Raw genomic sequence first — 24,709 nt, 5'->3', positions numbered from 1 at the left:
TACGTAGACCGCAGATCTTGACTCAAAGCCCATCATCTGCAAGTTTAGTTAGTGCTTTTACGCTCGCCTATAATACTCTATCGATGTTAGTACAGGGATTTTCTATCGGACGGTTACCAATTTGATTATTATAACAGGGTTTTGTTGTTTTTACGTACAGTAAATGCAGCAAATACTTGGCGGCGGGGTGAGTTTCAGTGAAAAATACAACTGAATAATAAATGTTTTCAAGTTTTCTCCCTCTTGAAATGGAACTTCGTCTACATCATCGCTTCCTCAAAACATGTTTCTTTATTCAGCAAATTTAGGTTTTTGCCTAAAAACTCGATTCTATATTTAATAATTCCTAGTATACTAATATTTAAGTTTTTTTACTGTTCTAGCTATTTAATTCAAAAATGCATTTAAACAATCGGTTCACCCATTCATTTGAGAGTTCTATTTCACTAAAATCAAGGAAAAATAACTCAAATATTGTCTTAGTCTTATTACTAGGCACAATATATTTTATTATCACAACGTTTTTTAAGACCTTACCCTCCGAACTTTTCGCCGAAGGCTTCAGTTAGCTTACAGGTGCAAGAAGGTTAAAAGTTATATTCCGCTCCAGAAGGCATTAACCTCCACATCGAATTACATATATGTAGATTGTCTATTTAATTGCTATTCCACATTAGTTGAGTTCATGTTCGACTGCGTCACTGATTGGTCGCAGTATTACCCAGAGACGGTCACTTTCAAGGAATAGCACCTTTTTTCTATTGGTAAGTAGTTACCTTGAAAAAGTTACTGAATGCGATAACCAATACAAGCACGCGATTACTTAGAAGCCGCTTGCACCAAGGTTCTGATTGTTCCAACTTGCCAAGGCAGGGGCGAAGGGTTGTTGGAAACTGGGTTTAAGGCATTTTTATATGTAGACAGCCACGCTTTCCTTGATCAAGTGTGATTGGATTCGCTGCGTTCACAAAAATATATATTTGATAATGGCATGGCACCCTAACTCTAACGAGGTAAGCTGTTCGTGTCTATCAATATGTTACTATCGTCTAAATGTGCAACTATTTTTTGAAATGATCGTTGCGAGTGACATTGCGCTAACATAAAACGTTCATTTTAAAATTTTACTAGCACACTACAATTAAAAGTGTTTAATAGCGATCGTGGATACCTTGGCATTCTTAAGAAGTAGCTGGAATACACGGAGCGGCGGTTTTTTAACTGTTTTAGAATCAGTTGAATTTTTTCCAAATGCATTTACATACAAATTTCCTAATCAGTGCTCATAATATCCGCTAGAATTTATTCCTTTTATTGGATTTCTAAATATTCTCGCCAAGGTGTGAAATAAAGAAAGGGTACGAGAAAGTAAACGCGCGTACGCACGAACTCTTATCTTAACCCCCACCCATTTATTAAAGTATATATTATATGAAAGTATTGCATAGTTTGAATTATGTTTTCATATATGTATTTTATAGATAGGAAAGTTTTTTGTACCTATTTCTTAGAGATAGAGGTAGCTTTAATAATGTATATATGAAAGTATTGTACAGTTGTGTGTTTTATGTAAGCTTAGGTAAATCAATTGGTACCCAACTATTAGGTACTTCAATACATCGAAGCAAATCTAGCGCATATATATTAACGAAAAAAAATCATAAAGTCATTTAGTTGATTTCTTAGAACTTCTTACAGACTCTGAACAAATTAAAGCCTGTGATTGATTATAAAAAAATTAAAATTCTTTGATTGGATTCGATTATAAGATCACTAAATGAAAGTTAAAAAATACACCTTAAGGAACCGAAGTAGCACTTTATTTAGCAGTCAAGGACAACAAATATGTTGGGATATTTCTACCTAAATGTTATGTAAACAAATTTTGTACTAATACACCTTATAGGAAATTAAATGAGAATTACTCATGTGATAAATAAAGGATAAAATATAGTTGTGCGCAATAGAGTTTTTATCAGTAAAGAAGAATGAGAAGTAAATGAATTTTTCCGATATAAAGGCCTGAGTTTCTAAATCCACCATCAGCCTTAAAGCAATTGTAAAAACTCTTCTCCTTTAACAAATTGAAGTCTTCTCCTAGCAATTTAAAGACATGCTTTCCGAACCACACTTGGCGAGGCATAAATACCTAAAGGCTACTCTGGAGGATTTGGAGGAGAAGGAGATAATTCATTCTTAATTTGGATTCTATTACAGACTTTGTTCCTGGAGCGATGATGAGGACACGTCTGGACCAAACACATGCAAGTGTCATATGCTGCCTGTACTATCTAACGAAGCACTTAGTCTTATGCTTAAATATTTAAAGTTAAGCCGACGATTGTATCGTACTGAAACATTTTATAAGCTAAATTAATTATCTTTTAAAAACTCGCATTTTTTTAAATTGGACTTACAAGTATAGGGTGGCCCACGAAAGATTTGCGTTTTGACATCGCTGATTATGTGACATCAAGGATTTGAATGAATACAGTGGAATTTGAATGATCAGTACACTCATAGAAAAAATCCAGAATTTTAATGTTAAATCAAGAACGAACGATGTCAAAAGTAGGGAAAATTCGATTATTTTGATTCAAGAACGAAAGGATATTCAAGTACGAATTATTCAATCCCGAAGTTCTACATTTGAGAATGAACGTTATTAATTTGAGTACGAAAAATTCTTAATGCAAGTATGAAAGTTTCTTAACTTAAGTTTTTTTAAAAAATGTTTTTTGTCTCTTTCTCTTTTTTTTTCTTTTCTCTTTGACTCCATATGAAATTATAATGAAAGGGAATATTATAAATTGATATGTAAAGGAAACAGAAAAGCAAACCTTATTTTGTTTACTGCAAGTCGACCCAACCAGGATTCGAACCGAGGCCTTTGGATTTGTAGACGCATTAGCCGGTTGCGCCACTCTGGCATCACAATTTACTGTGTACTACGCCCGTATACGAATTCGAAGCAATTTGTTTGCAATGAAATAGCTTTTATTTGCTATACTTTTGAGGTCAACAAGATAAAAATTTGAATAAAAGCAGAACGTTTGAAAAAAAAACATAAGAACCAAAAAAAAAAAAAAAGAAAATTGATAACTTTGTCTGGGATTTGAGCTCGAGTTCTTAATAGCTTACCCAATGTTTAATGTTCCAAGGCACTTACCCCCTAGGCCAATCATTTTAAGAACGAAATGTTCTTGCTTTAAATTAATAGTTCTTGTTTTTTTGTTAAACTAATAGTTTTTAATAGAGTTTACTGTTTTTAATAATTCTGATATTATTTACAAACACTATAAGCAGGGATAAAGCGAAAAATATCGTTTTCTCTATGTATTAAAAAAAACATTTCAAAATATTATTATCAAGTATGACCCGTACTTATTCTGTACACGTTCGTCCTAAAAATTTTAAGAATTATTCGGCCGATTTTCAAGAACGTTCGTGCTAAAATTATTCGTTCTACTTTTTTCTGGGTGTAGTTAAGTAAAAGGCTAATATGAAACTGTTAATATCAAACATTTCCTTTGTTATTGTTGACCATTATGCTTTATTCCACTCGATCTGAATAGCATATTATATCATATAAAGCTTTAAACATTTTCAGCGTTCGAGTAATCAAATTCTAGAGCTTGGGAAGGAACTTGTTACATGAATCATAAAGAGTTGTGCTTCTAGTATCTTTAAATTTGATTCAGTGCCACTTTCCATTAAATATAATGCTGTTTTTTGAATATTAAAATTAATTCTAAGATCCATGTTATTAAGAAGCAGTTTTCTTTGGTTAAAAATATCACCATGAACTTTTCCGAATAATTCAACCATATTATTATTTTGGAATGTATTTTTCTGGGAAGCAAAGTTGCTTTCTGATGCATCACTCCTATATTATAAAATTGTATGCAAATACGCTCTATAACGATAATAATGATCACTCTGCGGTACTAATATGTTATTTAAATAATCTAAAGATCTTCTTAACATTGAATGTAAAATATTGTTTACTAAAACGGCAGTGTTTCCTTCAATGACGTTGTTATCATTTTTCTCTGAGTTACACCACAAGCCGTGCGGCTGACTATGGAGCTGCTTGCGAACGTGAGATTGATGATGAATCTGGCACCTGCTCTGTTAAAGGTGTACAGGGAGCCCTCATTAAGCAGCACAATATCTAGGGATGTCACAGTATCTGTGATGGTGCGTCCCCAATTCCTCGGCCCAGGCATTTAAGTCCCCTCGGAGATCGCTGCAGAGATCATCCATGGCTCAATTGAATGAGTCCAAGGAGACTCTCGGGGCCAGGCAACAGCTATACACCTAAAAGTCACCTATACCCTTCAGCCGCTCTGATGTTGGTCATATAGCGCACCTCTCCGCCGCAAAGCCATAGGGCTGCTTTGCCGGTCCTGTCTAGTGCCCATCGACAGTCAGTTCCGGCATTGTGTGGCTCACTTAGTAATGCTACCTTCAAGATCAGATCTCGCACAGTATGCGTGAGCAGGTCCTGCGCCACCCTACAATGATTCATGTTTAACTAAATCAATTGCATGAAGTCGTTGTTGGGCCAGCACCAGTGCATCCGGAGGGGAATTTTTTGCTGCCTGTCTGATGCCTCGTGCCTTTATGAAAGCAGCGCCGCAGGTGACGTACCGCAGTTCCTTGAAGCAGCACCAGGGCGGACCGCCCATCACGCGGATCCGGCATTTGGTCCAGCCGATCTCCAGTTGGTTCGTAACCATTTTTCCTTGGGGATCTGGTCGGCTGAACACGGCCGCCTGTGTTTCGGAGGAACTTCTTCACCGTTTTCGCATCTATTCCATACTGCTTTGCTATTGCAGCGGAAAGCTCTGGCTCCTTCACCAGCTCGTCGACACCTCTGATTTCGAGGACAGTCATTTTAGAGTCCTCAGTGATGGCACGGACCTCGGAGTTATAGCCAAGCACTTCCGCTATATTCCCTCTGATTGTTTCCGCGCTATTCTCGCTTGCTTTGGCCACTTCAGGGAGGAGGTTTCCATTTGCCGTGCGCCGGGCCAGCTACGCAGCTACCCAGGTCTGAGAGCTGTTTATCCTACCTTGTGGTGACCATCGCCAGAATCTCGATATAGGATTTCCCTTCTGCTTGGATAATGATGGCTTCCGCGCGCTCGCGCTTACATTCATTTTCCTTGCCTCTCGTCCTCTTTCTGCTGGCCACAGTGCTCCAATTGTTTCCTCGCTTGCATTCGGTATGCGTTCTTGAGAGCTGTTCACCTGCTGGACCAAAGTCCCTCGAGGCCGGTATCTTGGTGGTCCTGGCCGCCATTGGCTTTATGCTACCGCGCTGTTGCGGCCTGTCACCCTCTATGCTTTTAGCTACTCCCTCGAAGAGACTCGGTTCAGTTTGAACTGCATCGCGGTTTGCGTCCCTTGTCAGCATTGCCCTCTTTGTTCAGGCTCATTGCGCTTCTTCTTCTCGGCTACGTCTGTGACGTTCAGTCACACTCCGATGCTGGACTTTTGTTGCTTCATCCGCTTTAGCTAAGCCTTTTTAGCCATCGACGCAACTTGCCGTCGTTCACAATGTTCAGGACTTCGTCCAGGATCTTACCCAGCTCCGACAGGTTGTCAAGACAGAAAGGCTCCTTGGGTGCCTTACATTTTTTTGGCGGCGTGTTCCTCTGGAAGTTCGGGCTGGTCTCGTCCAAGGCTCTTTTGGGGGTGTTGCTGACCCCTTGCTCTGCGGCCATAGTTGGCTCCAATGTGCCACCCGGTGTATGAATCGGGGACCGCATGAGCCGGCTACTTTTCCTAAAGGCCGAGGGGCCTTCCGAATCGTACATTCCTTCTTGGCTTGGTGCTGTAACGTGGCGGCCAAGTCAGCCACCGCCACATCAGTGTTCTGTGGAATTTTTTTTATGGCCTTCAGATATAGTTTAAAAGCACAGTAGCGTTTAAAAGCACATTCTCTAACTTTGTTCACGTGACCTCACGTGTTCTGCAAGGGAGCCACCTAGGCTCTGTTTGGAATTTTCATAAATGACTTACCTCAAGTAGTTCTCTCTTCTCATATTATGATGCATGCTGACGAAGCCCAATTCCCATGAACTTTTGCAAGCCGATCTGAACAATCTGCATTCTTGGTGCATCCAGAAGTTGCTGTTTTTAAAAAACTCGATATTTAACTTAATGCCCTTTTATCGGAAGAGGCTTCTCCTCACTTCATATTCTATTGGATCGAATGATCTTGAACGCATAAATTTCCTAACAGACATTGGAGTGCTATTCAACCACTATAGCCCCTATACCACAAAACATTTCCTTGGTTCGTCCAATACTGTTCGTGTGTTTGGTCTCGTAAATACACCAATTATCAGTACCTTATAGAATCGGTACAGAAACAGTTCCTTTTGTTTGCTTTACGTAGTTTAAACTGGGATACACATTGTCACCTAACATCTTACGTGGATTGACTTCATCTACTGAACCTGCCCTCCCTCAAGGATCATCGGACCTGCCATTGTGTCATGTTCGTTTACAAATTAATAACTGGACTCGTACATTTAAGCTTTCTACTGGGTCAAATACGGTTCTTCATCCCTGTAAGGTCTACTCGTCACTTTCGACCTATTGCCCTCGATATTTGTAGGAAGAATTTCGAGGTCATGATTTATTTCGCGTTTCATGTTCGCATTATTTTCTGAATGCTAAATTTAATTAAATTTAATTGTAACAAACATCTTAACTCACCTGTCCTTAACCCCTCCCACTTGATGTGAGTAGGATACTACGCTTATGTTGGCAGATATTTAAGAGAAAAATAAAAAAAATAAATAAATAATCACATAATTCCTTAGTTTGCATCTTTGGAAAGATTAGATATTCAACTATCTGATTCAGATAGATCCTATGATACAGATCTGCAAATAGATTATGTTTTGAAATTAAAAAAAAAAGGAGATGTTCAGGTATATAACACTATTAACTAGGCAATCATTGTCTTCTAATTAAAAAATACGTTTTCAAAGTATGCGATCGTAGAACCAGTTAAGACAAGGTCTGCACCGGATGTAGCATATGCAATGATAACTGTTTTTATAAATAGTACATTTACACCAAATACATACATTTTGATCAAGGAAAAGAATTTCATAATTCCATTTTGGATTATTTTGGATTTGTATTAATGAAATAATTTCATATAAATCATTATCATATATATATACATCTTAGGGCTTCTATATGTGAGTGGTTTAATAGAACCCTAAAAAATCGTATGTGGAAAATGTTTAGTATGTAGGGTAAATACTATCGGATTCATAAAATTAAATTTCTTGGAAATCAATACAATAATTCTGAAGTGTAGTTTTATGAAGTGAAACTTCAAAAAGTAAAGGACAAGAATGCTTTCCTGGTAAAGAAAAAATGAACAAAGTGCTAGCTAAAACTCATGGATATCTGTAAATGATCTGCTTAAGTAATAAAACAAAAAAAATTTGATTTATTATTTATACCATAAAAAATATTTTATGTCTAAAACATTCGATATAGTCTTGTAACGATCCTGCTTTGCTGAGGTAGCTCAACGGTGTCCAGGTGTTCGTTCCAACATTTATTAATGTCAGGAGTGGTTGCTGGAAGAGTTCGACCCGGTTCCCAGAGTATGACACGTAAGCGGGGTTCAGTGAAATCGAATCGGTATGCGTTTATTAAGAATTATCGTGTACATACGATAGATAGAGTTCGTGCTGCCGAGGCTCGTCCGCCCATAGGATGCCGGGGACGTCTGCGTCGTCGTTCGGTGTCGTCATCGCGGCCGGCGGTTGTGGCGGCGGGCGTCCTGTGGGTGAGAAAGAAAAGGCCACGTCGTCCCTCTTGGCTATGCTTATGTCTATGAGGATGAGAGAGTTTGGAGGCCGCTTGGGTCTACCAGCTTCGAGCAGAGGGTGGAGGCCGCTTGGGTCTACCAGTTCCGAGAAGAGGGTGGAGGCCGCTTGGGTCTACCAGGGTATGAGACGTGTCGCAACCACGAGGGGTCGGCCTTGCCGATCTCATCGGTCTTAGTCCCGGGCGCGCTGGGCCGGCGGTGGACCTCGGAGAACCGAGCGGTGGCAGGGAGCGTTGCGGACCGACTCAACCCGGGTGAGAACCAGGTGGGATCGGTTCGGCAGACGGCCGAGGAGCGCCTCGGAGAGCCGAGTGGTGGAGTCCCCAGAAGATCGGGTGTCACTAATGACGGTCGGTCTTGGGGTGTGGGATCCCAAAGGTCGGATATCACTGATGACGGCCGGTCTTTAGGGGGGTGGAGAAGGAATCCCAAAGGTCGGATATCACTGATGACGGCCGGTCTTTTGGAGGGTGGGAAGAAGGGAAAGGGGGGAAAAGCTAACTACAATGTATTGGGCGGACGGGGTACTAGACCCTGTCCCGAAAAAGACTCCGCAGTTAACTCCCAGAGAAGTTTGCTCACACCAATGCGTAAGCCTTACCTTCTCCGCTCGCCGTCGGCCGCAGAGTGAATCTGTATGAGCCACCGGCGCCCTTTTTATATCCCTCCCGGCCCTTGCCAGTCACAATTAGTGTGACTGTAGTTTCCTAATCCTATAGCCAGTGACATAACGCGTGTGGCTTGTGGTGGCCGTTGGTCAGTGTGACCTTTTTTTTTGTTTGGCGCGCCCGCCCGGATATTTAAATATTTCCGTTTTAACTTATATGTATTTCGGCTTCTTGCCTACTTAACTTCTTGCTTCTTGCATTTTACTACTATTTTAATCTATAACTACTGCTTATGTTTATTATTTGTTTATTCTTATATATTATGTTTATTCTGTGCGCTCCTGAGCGCCACACCTCCCCCCCTCTTGAGAAGGCACGAAGTGTCTTATAGTAATTCGGGTTCCCCTTCCAAAAATAACCTTCCACGTCTTTCGCTCGTCTTTTACCAATATGCTCTGCTGCTTTTCCTTTCTCCTTCTGTTCCATCTTTCTTTAATCTCGTCGACCGCCCTGGCCGACATCGTTGCATCCCTTGGTAAGATCCACCCCATCTCGTTCGTGAATAACTCCGCTTGTGGTGCTTGTGAGTCTGGGCGTGCCTCCGTCTCATGGCCTGCTGCTGCTCCCTCTGCCTGTGCCTCCGCCGCTTGTGCCTCCGTGACCTTCGGGTGCAGCTCCAGGATGTCCCGGTCTGGCGACGGTGTCCTTGCCCGTTCTACCTGTTGCTCCTGAACATTCCTGTCGGCCACTGCCTCAAGGGGCCTGCGGGGAACATGGGCGATTTGGATCCGTTCGCCTCTAGCGGTCGCCCCGGCCGTTCTTGCTGGCGGTCGGGCTGTCTGTTGACCCTCTGGTTGCGACGGCTCTTCTCTTTGTAGCAGAGCTAGCCTGCACCGCGAGTCGGTGCTGTCCTGATCTGTATGCCCGCCCCTGCTGGTCTCGCCAGTATTAGCCTCGCCGCTCGTCTTTCTTGCTGCAGCCGTGTGCTGCTCTCCCGGAACTTCTTCTTCGTAATATCGAATTTGTTCATGTTGTTGTTTTCTGAAATTAACAATACATCGCATGAGTTACCTTCTGTTTCTTTATTATCAAGGTTGGTTAGTTCATGGTTAGTGTCAATATATATTTTTAAATCTCCAATGTATGCGCGTTTTGCTTTCTTCGATTTACAATTTTTTAACCTAACTATCACCGGCGAGCAAAAATTGTCTACTACCCACGGCCCGTCATATTTCGGTGCTAAATTAGCGTTGAATTTTTCCGCTGCGTTGGATAGGTAGTGTTTTTTGCACCAGACTAGCTGTCCTACACTTGGCTTCCATTCTCTTTTACGTAGGTCGTAATGGTATTTTTGTGTCTCTGCTGCTCCTTCCATGTTCTCGATCGCTTCGCTTCTGATGCCTCGTAGTTTCTTCCACCTCGCTGCCACTGTTTCTGTCGCTAATCCTGACCCTTTGGTGACCCTATCAAATAGTGCTCCCCGCAGTCGGAGTTCTCTTCCGTAAAGTATTTGTGCTGGACTGAATCCCGTTGATTCGGATGTGCTGCTGTTATATGCTAGCATTAGCTCCGGCAGATTCTCGTCCCACCTAGTTTGTTCCTCCCCTGCCATTTGTGATATCATGGTTTTTATGGTTCGGTTTGTTCTTTCAGTTGGGTTCTGCTGCGGCGTATATGGTGCCGTGAATTGTTGCTGTATGCCCCACTGTTTGATGGCGGTCTTTGTTTTTCCTCCCGTAAACTGGACCCCATTGTCTGATATCAGTGTTTTTGGCGCACCAACTCTGGGGATTATCCGTTCAGGAAATATTTTCAGGAATGCCTCTGCCGTTGCGTTCCTTATTACCTCGAGTTCGGTCCATTTTGAAAACCTATCCACTATCACTATTAGTGTGGTGTTTCCATGCTTCGTGCGTGGTAGAGGTCCGACGAAGTCGACACATAAGGTTTCCCATGGTGCTTCGGTTATTCTTGTCAGCATTTTCCCCGCGGTTTTTTGTTGAAACAATTTGTATCGTTGGAAGCTCTCGCAAGCCTTTACGATTTTTTCAATGTCCTTCCGCTTTCTGGGCCAAAAATATCGTTGCATAACCTTCCTCTGCGTTTTTAATATCCCCATGTGCCCCGCTGTTGTGCTGCAGTGGTTTTCTTTAAGCACCGTTTGAATCTCGCTTTCTGAAATGCACAGCTTCCATGGTTGTCTATCCCTTTCTCTCCCGCATCTTTTGTAGAGCCTTTCTCCTTCCACTCTGAATTCCTCGTTGCTTGGGTCTTTCTGCGCCTCCTCGTATGCTTCCTTCAACCAATCGCCCTGACAGTTCGCGGTTTTTATTTCTACTGGTGGAGCCCTGGACAATGCGTCTGCTACTGCGTTCAACTTTCCTTTTCGGTATCTAATCTCGAATTGGAACGGTTGTAGTCCGAGTGCCCATCTGGCTACCCTCCCTGAAGGGCTTTCTATAGAGTTCACCACTACAAATCGGTATCCTTCCAGATACATTTTATATTTTTTGATGCTCCAGTAGATTGCCAGGCACTCTTTTTCTGTGGCTCTAAAGTTCCTCTCTTCCTTGCTCAGCTTCCGGCTTGCGTACGAGATGACATGTTCCCCCTCGGCGTCTTCCTGGGTAAGTACTGCTCCTATCCCCAGATCGCTTGCGTCTGTCTGTAGCTTGAATTGTTTTGTGAAGTCTGGGCATGCTAGTACTGGTGCCATTGTTAAACTTTCTTTAATCTTCTCGAAAGCCTCTTGATGTTGGGTCAGCCATTCGAATTTTTTTCCTTTCTTTACCAGGTCTTGTAAGGCACTTGCTTTCTCAGTGAACCCAGGGATGAATTTCCTGTACCATGATGCCATCCTTAGTGCCTTTTGGGGTTGGTAATTCTCGAATGGCTGCCACTTTCTCCGGATCCGTTCTGATGCCTCTGTCGGTTACAATGTGTCCCAAGTATTTTAGCTCGGTTTGGAAGAAATTACACTTTTCCGCATTTATTTTTAGGTTTGCCGCTTGTAGCCTTCTGAAAACCTCTCTTAATTTTTCCAAGTGTTATTTTTTGTTCCTTCCGATTACCACGATGTCGTCCAGGTATGCGAACGCGAATGGCTCCATCTCTGGGCCTATGACCGTATCTAAAGCTCTCTGGAATGTGGCAGGTGCGGTTGTGAGTCCGAACGGCATGACCTTCCACTGGAACAAGCCTCGTCCCGGTACCGTGAACGCTGTGTATTGCCGACTGAGACCTTCCATTGGTATCTGCCAATACCCCGATTTCAGGTCTAGCGTTCTTATGAACTTTGCTGATTTAAGATAAAGTCCATTCTCGGTACCGGGTAGGCGTCTTTTTCTGTTCTTTCGTTCAACAGTCGATAGTCCACACACATTCTCCACTCGTTGTTCTTCTTTTTTACCAATACTACTGGCGCGCTGTATGGGCTGTGTGATGGTTCAATCAATCCTAGTGTTAGCAATTCATCCACTTGCTCATTTATTATCGCCTGTTGTTTCGGGTTTCGTGGGTAGTATCGTTGTTTTACCGGTCTGTCGTCCTTCATGTAAATTTTATGTGTCGTGATATTACTGTTTCCCTTCATTCCCTCGAATACTTGCCTTTGTTGTTCCAGAAATTTGCTGATCTCCTCCTCCGTCGGTTCCGTATCGTCTGTGCTCTGCCCGGGTTCTTTTTATTCTTGTGTTGTCTCTGCCTCGGTGATATCTAACTCCAGGTTGCCGCATTGGATTCTTGTGCGAGTTTTGGCCAGAAAGTCCATTCCTAATAATATTCCTCCTGTCACCTGATTTTAGATGAGAAAGTCCAACTCGAATTCTTCTCCTGCGAACTGTATGTTGGTTGTAAAATCTCCATCCAATCTTTGCTTTGATCCGTTCGCCAATGTTATTTCCGTCCTTCCCTTCCTCCATTTTCCATATTTTCCCAATTCGTTGTATCTTCTCTTGCTGATCACACTCCGTGAAGCTCCTGTGTCCACTGTTCCTTTTGCTTTTACTGGTCCGATTTTTACTGTGGCCAATATTTGAAATCCGGTCCTGAGCCGCCAGCGTTATCTGCTCAGGCCTCTGGCGTTTCCCGCTCCAGCTCTGCAACAGTCCGTTGTTCTTGTTCCATTTCTGCCGCATACCCAGCAAAACAGTCTTGGGTTTGTGCAGGTTCTTGCGGCGTGCCCTGTACTCCGCATCTCATGCAGATTTCCGACGTCAAGTTCTGGTTTCCTGTTGTTATTGGTCTGTTGGTTCCTTCCATTGTTTCTATTTCTTCCACCTCTTCTGCCAACCTCAGGAATTCTGATAATGTTTTAAATCCCGACCGTCTCGTGTAGAGCTTTATTTTGCTTCTGCAGTTTCTGTATATCCGGTCCAACTTTGTCTCTTCTGAATACTCTGTGAATCTCATCAATTTCCTCAGGTTCATTGCGTATTCCCTTGTTAGCTCTTTTTCTCGCTGCCGTAGTTGCGTTACTTGTGTTTCCAACTGTTCCTTATATCTTGGTGGCAAAAAGTATTCTAACAGTTCCTCCCTGAGGTCCTCCCATCCTTATCTGGCTTGGTGTAGTGTTCCACCTGCTACTCCTTCTAGGATAAATGGCATCGTCTGGATCAGGGCATATTTGTGTATGCCGTAGCCTTTGGCCCATTCCTCCATCTTGCTGAGGAATTCCGAGGGATTGGTTGTTCCTTGGTAGCGGATCCCCCAACTCCTTACTCGGTCTAGGATTTCCACTTCTACCTTTTGTTCCTTCCTGTCCGGTATGTCTGGAGTTTCTGATTCCTGCCGTGGTGGGGTGTTGATTTGTTTTACCAGTAGGCCGATCTGGTTCGCTATTGTGTTGAGTTCCTCCGCTGGTGTGCTGCTCTGATCCGTTGCTCCTTTTTCCTTCTTGTGCTTCTCTGCTAGCTCTCCCAGTCTTCGCCTGATCGTCTCCGTGTGGTTTGGGTTCCTTGCGAATGCTGATAGTATCTGTCTTAGCTCCTCCACTTTTCCTGTTGCGTCTAGACCGAACTCCCTTGCGTACTCGATCAGATCCGCCTTTGTTGCTAGGTACACCCACGTCGGCATAACTCTGTACCGGTGTCTTTCTCTTTGCAACCACTTTAACCTGTTCGGGCGCCATGTAACGATCCTGCTTTGCTGAGGTAGCTCAACGGTGTCCAGGTGTTCGTTCCAACATTTATTGATGTCAGGAGTGGGTGCTGGAAGAGTTCGACCCGGTTCCCAGAGTATGACACGTAAGCGGGGTTCAGTGAAATCGAATCGGTATGCGTTTATTAAGAATTATCGTGTACATACGATAGATAGAGTTCGTGCTGCCGGGGCTCGTCCGCCCGTAGGATGCCGGGGACGTCTGCGTCGTCGTTCGGTGTCGTCGTCGCGGCCGGCGGCGGTGGCGGCGGGCGTCCTATGGGTGAGAAAGAAAAGGCCACGTCGTCCCTCTTGGCTATGCTTATGTCTATGAGGATGAGACAGTTTGGAGGCCGCTTGGGTCTACCAGTTTCGAGCAGAGGGTGGAGGCCGCTTGGGTCTACCAGTTCCGAGAAGAGGGTGGAGGCCGCTTGGGTCTACCAGTTCCGAGAAGAGGTTGGAGGCCGCTTGGGTCTACCAGGGTATGAGACGTGTCGCAACCACGAGGGGTCGGCCTTGCCGATCTCATCGGTCTTAGTCCCGGGCGCGCTGGGCCGGCGGTGGGCCTCGGAGAACCGAGCGGTGGTCAGGGCGCGTTGCGGACCGACTCAACCCGGGTGAGAACCAGGTGGGATCGGTTCGGCAGACGGCCGAGGAGCGCCTCGGAGAACCGAGTGGTGGAGTCCCCTGAAGATCGGGTGTCACTAATGACGGTCGGTCTTGGGGTGTGGGATCCCAAAGGTCGGATATCACTGATGACGGCCGGTCTTTAGGGGGGTGGAGAAGGAATCCCAAAGGTCGGATATCACTGATGACGGCCGGTCTTTTGGAGGGTGGGAAGAAGGGAAAGGGGGGAAAAGCTAACTACAATGTATTGGGCGGACGGGGTACTAGTCCCTATCCCGAAAAAGACTCCGCAGTTAACTCCCAGAGAAGTTTGCTCACAGCATATCCCTCCCGGCCCTTGCCAGTCACAATTAGTGTGACTGTAGTTTCCTAATCCTATAGCCAGTGCCATAACGCGTGTGGCTTGTGGTGGCCGTTGGTCAGTGTGACCGTTTCTTTTGTTTGGCGCGCCCGCCCGGATATTTGAATATTTCCGTTTTAACTTATATTTATTTAGGCTTCTTGCCTACTTAACTTCTTGCTTCTTGCATTTTACTACTATCTTAATCTATAACTACTGCTTCTGTTTATTATTTGTTTATTCTTATATATTATGTTTATTCTGTGCGCTCCTGAGTGTCACAGTCTTCATGATTTAGTTTTTTAATAACTGATTTTGTTATACCTTTAATTTATAAATGCATTCTATATCATTTCCTTCTCCCTCAGCTAAGCAAGAGTATGCCTTAGCCTTAAGCCCAGCTAAAGAAATCATAACCTAACCGGCATGTACATTTCCTTCATTTTTCCTGGTTCTGTATTATTAGCCAGAACTGCATCAAATTGTTTTTTTTTTTTGCTTATAATTAGAGGTATCAAGGTGGTCGGGATTGTCCCTTATAGTTCGGTAAAAATCTTCTTTAGAAGACAATATATTGAATCTGTAACCATATATATTATGTTCGTAGAAAAACTTTTAATTAATAGAACGTTACAATAAAATTCATACATAATTTTTGATGGTTTTGATTCAATTGCTGATAAATCTGAGTCTATAATTTAACGCTATGAAAATCATGGCTACACAGAAAAAAAAATTGATAAGGTATGATACTCATTTCGATGAAATCAGTTTAATATCGTCGAAATGTAAAAACAGTATCAAATTATTAAAAAAAAAATTATATCAAAATGTAGAACCGATGCTGTTGTAAATTTCATATTTTAATATAACAATTTTATTATTGCATATTTGTTATTAAAAAAAAACAAATTGATATTATTGTACATTTCATATATTTTTATTATTATTGTATTATGTACATATGTTTTAGAACAATTTAAAATATATAAAAAAATGTACTTATAACAAAAAAATTTATTTTATGAAACTGAGTTTTTCAAGATGTTGTTGTGGTCGAATCGTATTTTCGGTTCCTGCTGATACTTAAGCTTCTGGTAGGTGTTTCTATGGCTTGGTATTCAGGCTACCAAAATTTCTCCCAAAACACGGCCTAAAATGTTTGTCTCTGTTTTTTAAGAAGTTTTTTTCTGAATGCACAGTCTATGCAAAAAGCCCTTCTGCGTTCCAGATATTTCGGATTCTGGGATTCTAATGGTCAACATGGAAAACGAAGTTTGAACGCTGCACTTATTGAACAAAAAATTTTCCGAAATTTCTGGAACGAATTTTAATAATTTAATGTAATTATGCATTTTTATTGCAGCAAATGGCATAGACACACACACACATATAGAGTCACCTTTTTGCAGGACAGATTTTTTTGGTGACACGCAGAGGACGGGTTTTTCCGCGCTCTCCAATCAGATTCGAATTTCCATTTCGTCGTGAAGATCAAAAATAGCTAAAAGTGTGATTTGTTTAGTGCGGGACACCTTAGGTTGCAGGTACGTACCACAGACGCGACAGGAAGGTTCGCTTGCAACCGATGGCCAAGCTTGGTGGACAAAAGGGGGATCCTCTCTCTTCCGCACCCACACAGCAACGCTCCACTCCTGAGCGCAAAATATTTTGGCGTTTTCTCTCAGTTTCCACAAGCCGCACACGCGCGTTTTTTCCGGCACAACCAAACAACAGCGATCAGCTGATTGCAGTGTTGGACAGCGCCGAGCTTAACAGTGAGCTTAACATTAAGCTTTCCCGATTGAGCTTTACAGCGGCTGCTAGGGAGCTATCCGATATCGGTTACCCGGGATATTTAAAATAAAAATAAATATAAAACTAAACCTTTACCACCTTCGCCACTGCCTCCAGGGGTGGATGAGCAAAAAGCCAAATTACCGGCCAATTCCCAACCCCACCGCGATAGCGACGTCAGCTCAAAACGGGGCCCTGGGGACCGAGTCGGAGCGGTATAGCCCCCATCAGGCATAAGCCGGGGGAAATCCCGGTTCACCGAGGGACCTCCGACTGGTGCAGGCGATGGATAAGGAGAAAGGGTCCGGACATGACGAGGCCCAGGCCCTTGCAGTTGCCAGGGCTGAGGAAGAGATGCTAAGGAAGTTCCAGAAGGTGCCGCGGTCTCCTACGGGGATAGAGCAGACTTCCGAGGCTCAACCATTGTCAGCGCCCCCTAAAGTAGCTGGAACAATCTTCAACTTCAGCAGCAATGTGGACGATCAAACCACGCCGAAGAGAAGTCGGGAAACAACCAGCCCTGAAGCCTCTTCGATCGCCTCGATCGATGGAGCCCAGAAGAAGCAGCGGGTCCAGAAAAGCGCCACAGCTCTCACCGATGAGCTGGGTAAGATGCTCGACAAAATGATCGCGAAATTTACTGACACGAAGAGTAACAACAAGAAGGTTGTCCGTCATGTCACCCAGGCCACGATCGACTCACTGCAGGCTATGACGAAACTCACGTCAGGGCTCCGACCGCCTGCGCAACCCAGCAGACAACGCCATCGATTGTTGGCCCAGGACAAGAAGCCGCTAGCACAGAGAGGGTGCATACTGGCGCAGGGAACCAGACGAGAAACCCTTGCTGGAAGCAGGTTAGGCGCAAAACCAAGAAGCCCCGCGTGACTGCTGAGGATATCAGGGAAAGCGAAGACCACGCGAGACTCACCGTGAATCGGAAGAGCCAGCGCCCTGACGCTTTCCTGATCAAATGCAGTGAAGGATCGTACGCAGATATGCTCAAGTTGGTTAAAACCGAGCCTACCCTACAGGGGCTTAAGGATGGGGTGCAAGGCAAGATGCAGAAACCCTCAGACCCAGCCACGCAGCAACTGCATACAGCCATGAAGTCCGCCTTCAGCGGCAAAGCCGAAGTGGCTATACTGGAGGACTCGGTACAGGTGGAAATCCGCGACCTGGACGAGATGACCACCTGCGAGGAGGTACTACAGGCAGTCTACGCTGAGAAGGAATGCGATATCCCGGCGGGCGCTGCACCTAGGATGCGAAAGGCCTATGGCGGAACCCAAACGGCGACGGTTCACCTCAGACAAGAGCATGCACAGCGGATCCTCGACAAGGGGAAAATCAGGGTAGGTAGGGTAATCGGCCGCATAAGGCAGAAAATGGAGCCCAGGCGATGCTACAAATGCATGGGAATAGGCCATATGTCTGCTAGATGCCCAGCGTCGGAGGCAACAGCCAAAAACACGCAGGCTTCAGATGTGGCAAGGATGGTCACAAGTACAGAACTTGTACTCAGGGCAAACCGAAATGTATCATTTGCACGAGACGAGGAATAACTGGAGGAGAGGCCGAACACTCGGCCCTGTCCTGTGTACCGGAAAGCTCTGAACTGTATACAGCATGGTTAAGGTTCTACAGATTAACCTAAACCACTGCAGAGTGGCGCAGGACCTACTAACCCAGACGGCAATCGAACAACAGGCTGATGTGGCAATAATCAGCGAGCCCTATAAGGCCAAACACGAAGGCGTATGGCAACATAGTGCGGACGGTAGAGCAGCGATTTGGAGCTGCGGGCAGCCTTCTGGACACCTATCGCAAAGGGCATCCAGGGCGGGATACACCAGAGCGATGTTCAGAGGCCTAACAATCTACAGCTGCTACATTGCCCCGAGCGTACGCATTAGCGAGTTCAGAGCAATAATGCAGGAGATCGCTGACGACGTACGCGGCAAGTCACCAATCCTCATCGCAGGTGATTTCAACGCATGGTCCACAACATGGGGCAGCGCTAGTACGACACAGCGGGGAACCATCCTCCTTGAGACGTTGGCTTCGTTAAATGTTTGCACTACCCGAAGGATGCACCGTAGTGGGCTTTGCGGACGACATAGCGCTGGTAACAGTAGCGAAAACCCACAGTAAGGTGCAGCCTCTCCATAGACACCCTTATGAGCTGGCTCGCAGACAACGGGCTATCGCTTGCCGAGCACAAAACGGAGGCAGTGCTCATATGCAGCAGGAAGATTGTTGAGAAGGCAACAATTCGAGTCGGATTAACTTTAATAGCATCAAGCGACTCAATCAAGTACCTTGGGGTAATGATCGATCACAGGTTATCGTTCAAGACCCACCTAGCTTATGCAGCAGCCAAAGCATCCAGATCGACTGCATCCATCTCAAGGATGATGGTCAACACCCGAGGACCAAAGCAGCACAGCAGAAGGATCATAGCCACAGTGGTGACCTCGACCATCCTGTACGCCGCGCCCATATGGGCCGAGGCTATGAAGACCGCAACATATAGTCGCCAGTGCAAAGCGCACTGCGTATCACAAGCAGCTTCTGCACGGTATCAGTGGAAGCCGTGCTAGTGATAGCCGGTACAATACAATAGACCTCCTGGCGGCAGAACCAAGGACAGGAAGTACAGAAGGTAGGACCCAGCGCAACAGCACGATAGAGGCTTGGCAAAGGAGGTGGAACAGTGCGAGTACAGGACCGTGGACGCACAGGTTAATCCCCAGTCTAATCTCTTGGCTGCAGAGAAGACACGGGCAGGTAGATTTCTACCTCACACAGATGATCTCCGGGCACGGATGCTATAAAGAATACCTGTACAGGTTCAAGCACGAGTCGAACCCCTGCTGCGACCACTGCGGCACAGCAAGCATCGAAGACGCGGAGCACGCATTCTTCATCTGCCCCCTATACGCGAGGAACCGAGCCGAAGCTGAATTAAGAACCGAGCGTTTCCTGACAGTTGATAACGTAATCAATTGCATGCTTGAAACCAGAGGAATTGGGATGCGGTAGCTAATCTGGCCGCTGGCATCCTGAAGGACTTAAGGCGTCGAGAACAGAGTCGGCGCAACCAGCAATAAGGACGGGCGGCAACCCCTGACCGCCATCCGTCCCGCGGCGGTCCCGCGGGAACAGACTTTTCTACTTCTTCTTCATCTGTCTTTTGTATTACTTTAAGCTTTTCTTAATAAAAAAAAAAAAAAAAAAACCTTTTTGCAGGCCAGCATAGACACCTACACACACAAAACAAAAAACTTATGAAATTTTAAATACTAAAACGATAACTTGTTAGTTACAATCATAAATTATCATCTACTAACATTTCAATTATTTATAAAGTTATAAAAACACTACTTACCTTTTCTTGCACTCCACTTGTAAAACACACTTGTCTTCTCACATTAAATTCAAATACCCGAAAAACAAGCGAGAGCCATGCAAGCGGGACAACACATGTAGAATTTTGGAGTTTGAATTTCGTAACTTTACTTTTCCTCTAACTTATTGGATTTTTGTCGAAATCTTGCATGGTTCTCTCGTTTTCGACTTGAGAGAGCTATAGAAGAGAGAGAAATTAAAAATTTACTATTTTCAAACATGAACTGAACCTTTTTCAATGGTAAAAGTAAAATCTCTTGTAAATATCAAATGGACCACTCGTTATCGAATTGAAATTTACGATTATGTTTATACCTTTCTCGAAGAGTAATATTGTATTCGTTTAAAAGTATGTATCAGGTAGAAGGAAGCGTTTCCCACCAGATAAGGAATATATATTCGTGATCAGGAGCAATATCCGAGTCGATCTAGCCATATTCGTCTGTCTGTTCATCTGTATGAACGTCGAGATCTCGGAAACTATAAATTCTAGAAATTTGGCAAGATCAAGTTCATTTCAAAACGCCGAAAAATCATGAAAGTATGTACTGTCACTCTGAGACATGTTAGATATATCGGAAGTCCCATAAAATTTTAAAATCGAGCTATTATGTAGAAGTTGTGGGGCTTATAAAGTTAGAAGTTAAGGGGCTTATAATGTTCTTTGTCCGTCCTCTGCCGCTGCTTAGCTACTGATCGGCCGCTGCTAGCAGATGAGAGAGAGAGAGAGAATTACAAAACTGTAAGAGGGGGTTAGGGGTGCCGCACGCTCTTAGCTTCTTGTGATGGCTATTCAGTTCGACAGATGGCGCCAATTAAACTTCGTTTGTTTTTTAGGGGAAATATGGCAAAGACTTATGGCAAAATGTCATCAACGAAATATAAGACATTTGGTGTAATAGAGACCCTAACGATTGTCAACTCTTTGAGTGTGGTTTTTCTGCTTCAATTCGACAGTACGACGACAGTAAAAGATTTTTTTCTCAGTCTATGTTTTTTCGTAAACACATAAGTGGCGGCAAAATCAAACGGGTGTGGCTCATGTATTCTCCGTCTACTGGAAAAAATATTCTCTTTTCTATGTATTCTTTTTGGTGAACCCCAAAACCGTCACACTTTCAAACTGGATTTTCTGATTGGTTAAATGCGTTGGACCGAAACCAATCGCATGAGAATAATGCAGCTCACCGAGTATGTGTACAGACACTAATCAGGAGACGGCGCATTCACGAACGAATCGACACTTCATTGGACATTGGTTGGGCTATTCAAAATTTTTTACTATTTTGAAACCACCATAATAAAACTAGAAAACATTCCTGATAGCGGGTACATACAGGCTCCTAAAACAATAAGAGTCCGACATGAGCTCAGTCAGCTCTCATTGCTATGTCAGTCTGTTCGGAATGCAATTCCGAAGTAACTGCCGCGCAGCTTCGCTGTTTCGATGCGATTCCGTGTTTTTCTCTTTGCCGCCGAGCTTTTCACATAGCTTGTAACGATCCTGCCAAACCTACTTTAGCAGTGTGAAGAAGATTCATAAATCCAATAAGAAACGCCTAGTTGGACTGGCCCCTAGCTGTGTGCATTTCAAGCTCTGCCAAGCAGAAGTTATCTTCACAACTTGCTGTTACCACGAATCCAGAGGCGTTGTGCAAATATGTGTCCGATAAGCTGCATATCGAAGTTAATACCATATCTTGCAACAGCTTTGTAAAGAAAGATGTGGACATTTCGTCACTAAACTTTAATCCGGGAGTTCCTGGGCAGCATTTTTCCACTGTTTTAAGTGGCGAATTTTGGCCTCAATCGGTCAAGGTAGGCCGTTTTATTCATAGGGACAGACCAGTTGAAGTAACTGTTGTGGATAACCCACTTATTGGAGAACTTCCACGTACATCAACACCTACGGCAGCTTCAAAAAACCCCCAGTATTTGGCGCTACTGGCGCTTGCAACATCTGCATTTTTCTCCGCCCGCTTTGTGCGATGTTTACCAATTTCTCGATGCTCAGATCGCGCTCTTCAAACGTACCAAGAACAACATTTGGATACGCATTTGTTGTCTGTTTTGTGCACTTCGCGACAAATATCTGGTTCGGCTTTGACAATAATGCTGAACGCGCTCTTTGTTGCGCTTTCTTCTTGCTTGATCATCGCTCAAGCGCTGGATATGATGCCGTTCTAAGTGTGCTCTTTGGAAATGGCCTCTCTTCAGTTTTTGCCGCTCTTCCGACCTGGAACTTTTCATTGCATGCTGGCAATCGAACTCCTAAGGACTTGCCACCCATAAAACTCTCCACTATACTAAAGGCACTCTGTGGTATCTACAGGCTTTAAGCACAATGTGAGTAAGATCGATCTCTATCGATTGAATCCATAACTGTGCTGGCTGAGAAATCATCGTAATATTTCAACCTGCCTACCTTTTTGAATTTTTTGCCGTATCAGGAAGATGACAACATAAACGTAAATTTGAGCATGAATTACATCAAGTTACATTTTACACATTTAATGAAAATAATCTACTCGCTGTTAGTAATGATATAATAACTGTTAATTGGTCTTTAGTTTTGTCGCATGCTAGTGTAGATGATTGCTATATAAACTTTCTTAATAATTTTTCTGATATTCTTAAAAGGACTTGTCCTCTGTAGGTACGGAGTCCATATAAGCGGCTATGGTACACAAGTGGTCTAGGTTAGGTTAGGTTAGGTTAGAGCAGCTGTCAAATTATTGACACACTAAGACCTAGAAGGTCCATTGTGATACCGCGTGGATCTTTGTCCCCTTTCCTATATAATTGTATGCTCCTCTTACCGCAGCTGACCTAGCATAGGTCCCTACCTGTTGCTTTAATGAATTTCATTATTCGCCAGTTCAGATAGACTGCTCATGAAAAGATTCCCTAAGTTGTATAGTCTAGATCTGCATAGGGCCGAGCAGGAACACAACGTTTATTCCATCGTTTCCTCCTCCTCCTCGTCCCTGCTGCTTCTGCAGAAATCGTTTTGGGGCGCGCCCAGTCTGCTTGCATGTGTGCTGACCAGCCAAGGACCTGTAAGCACTCGTATTAGCAGTCACCACTCGGTGAGTTAGAAGTTCAAAAGTTCTCTTCGCATCATAATTGGCCATGTCTGGCGAGAGATGCGACAATGCCTTACATGTGTCCATTCTAGGCTCGCAAGTTATTTATTTATGCCATCGGCATACCAATGTTCTCCTTGTCCGGAAGGAGAGGAACGGTAGTGCCATCTCATGTAGAGAATTGCGGCAGTTTGATATGGTTTGAGAGTTTGTATTGGTCGAGATAATCGACCTGATAGCCGCTTGACTATCACTGTAGATGTTTACCGATTTCTTTTGACAGTTTGCATCGTTTAGGAGCATCAGTTCATTTATAGCATATACTTCCGCTTGGAAGACACTGCAGTGATCCGGAAGTCTGAAGGAATTCCTGATGTTAAGTCGGAGTCCGACTTGATTATTTAATTTGGAGCCGACAGTGTAGAAATTGACTGCCTGTTTTAGGCCCGGTAGAACTTGCTCGCAGTCTTCTCTGGTTGGGAGTTATGCTTCAAAGGGGGAGTGGCTGTATTCTATTGGTTCGCATTTATCCGTTTTAGTTGGGATCGTTGTGTCTTGCTGGAGTATCCTCGCATGACCATATGTTTAGGCCCGCTCCATGCCGGCTAAGTCCAGGCTGGGAAGGTTCAGAATAGCATTTAACGCCTCGTTGGGGGTAGTGCGAAGGGCTCCGCTTATGCATAAGGATGCCATTCGTTGAACCTTGTTAAGGTTTGCTGTGGTTGTCTGTTTCATTAGCGCAGGCCACCATATTGACACTCCGTAAAGTAGAATAGGCTTGATTATCGCTGTGTGTATCCAGTAGACGATTTTCTGGGATATGCCTCATTTCGATGCGATGGCTTTTCTGCAGGAATAGAGGGCAATTGTTGCCTTTCTCGTTCTCTCTTGGCTGTTCAGTCTCCTTGTTACACGCTTATCTAGTACTAACCCCAAGTATTTAGCGTAATCACTAAGAGAGAGAGAGAGAGAGCAGTTATTTAATGTTGGTGGGTTTAGTTGAGGAACCTTGTATCTGTTTGTGAACAGCACCAGCTCCGTTTTCGAGGGGTTTACCCCTTGACCTCTTTCTGTTGTCCAGTCAGATAGTATTTTAAGTGTCGCATAGTGTCTGAGGGAACTTCCCTGAGAAAATTATGGCAACGTCGTCCGCATATGCCACAACCTTACATCCATCCTCTTCCATGTTACACAGCAGCTTATTCACTGCGATGTTCCATAGTAGAGGGGAGAGTACACAACCCTGAGGGGTTCCCCTGTTCACGAACCTTGCTTGTGTTGAGGTTCCTAGGGTGGAGATGACCATTCTGCTCATCAATTAATGGATCCTCGACTTGAAACTCAACACCCAGGTCTATGAGGGGTTCGGTTATGGCTGCAGGGAGAACATTGTTGAAAGCGCCGAGCTGTATCGGTTATTCCCTCTATGTACGCCGAAGTCTCCATTGCTGTAATTATGAAGCAGAAATATGCTAAGGTGCCTTTTGGCTAAAATGCTTGTTCGAATTTTACCTCCTTTAGGGTCAAGTAGCAACTTGAATTTCTTGGCGCCTAGTCCACAGACCTTGCCTCCAACGACCCAAGGTTCCTGTACCAGCACTAGGTCTGGTCCACCGTCAGCCAGGTGGAGCAGCAGAGGCTGCCTTACTGTGTTGGTGGTTCACTTGCAGTTGTCTTAATGACTTCTGCAACGTTTCCCTCCACCACCGTGACGTCGGCTTCCTCATCGTCACTGAGGTCGTCGTCTCCTACAGCATGCCTCACTCTGCTTAACGATGAAATAGCGACCTCCGGCGCTTCGTCCCCAGGAGTCTCAAGCTCTTTCGGAAAAACC

General features: G+C 44.2%; 1 protein-coding gene across 9 annotated transcripts in view; it reads right to left on the bottom strand.

The window, feature by feature from the left end:
• Positions 1-24,709, bottom strand: part of LOC128263693 (gamma-interferon-inducible lysosomal thiol reductase) — a 284,704-nt gene that overhangs the window by 82,547 nt on the left and 177,448 nt on the right. Inside the window, exon 3 of one of the 9 annotated variants that reach the window (XM_052998791.1) lies at positions 8,733-9,519. The exons of the other annotated variants lie outside the window; for them this stretch is intronic. Coding sequence (XP_052854751.1) covers positions 9,505-9,519 — 15 coding nt within the window. The 3' untranslated portion in view covers positions 8,733-9,504. Of the gene's footprint in view, positions 1-8,732; positions 9,520-24,709 lie in introns of those variants that run through there. 9 annotated transcript variants of the gene reach the window in all.

The sequence above is a fragment of the Drosophila gunungcola genome, unplaced genomic scaffold (genome assembly GCF_025200985.1).
Source record: "Drosophila gunungcola strain Sukarami unplaced genomic scaffold, Dgunungcola_SK_2 000016F, whole genome shotgun sequence".
NCBI lineage: Eukaryota > Metazoa > Arthropoda > Insecta > Diptera > Drosophilidae > Drosophila > Drosophila gunungcola.
This window is presented reverse-complemented; position numbering and strand designations above follow the sequence as displayed.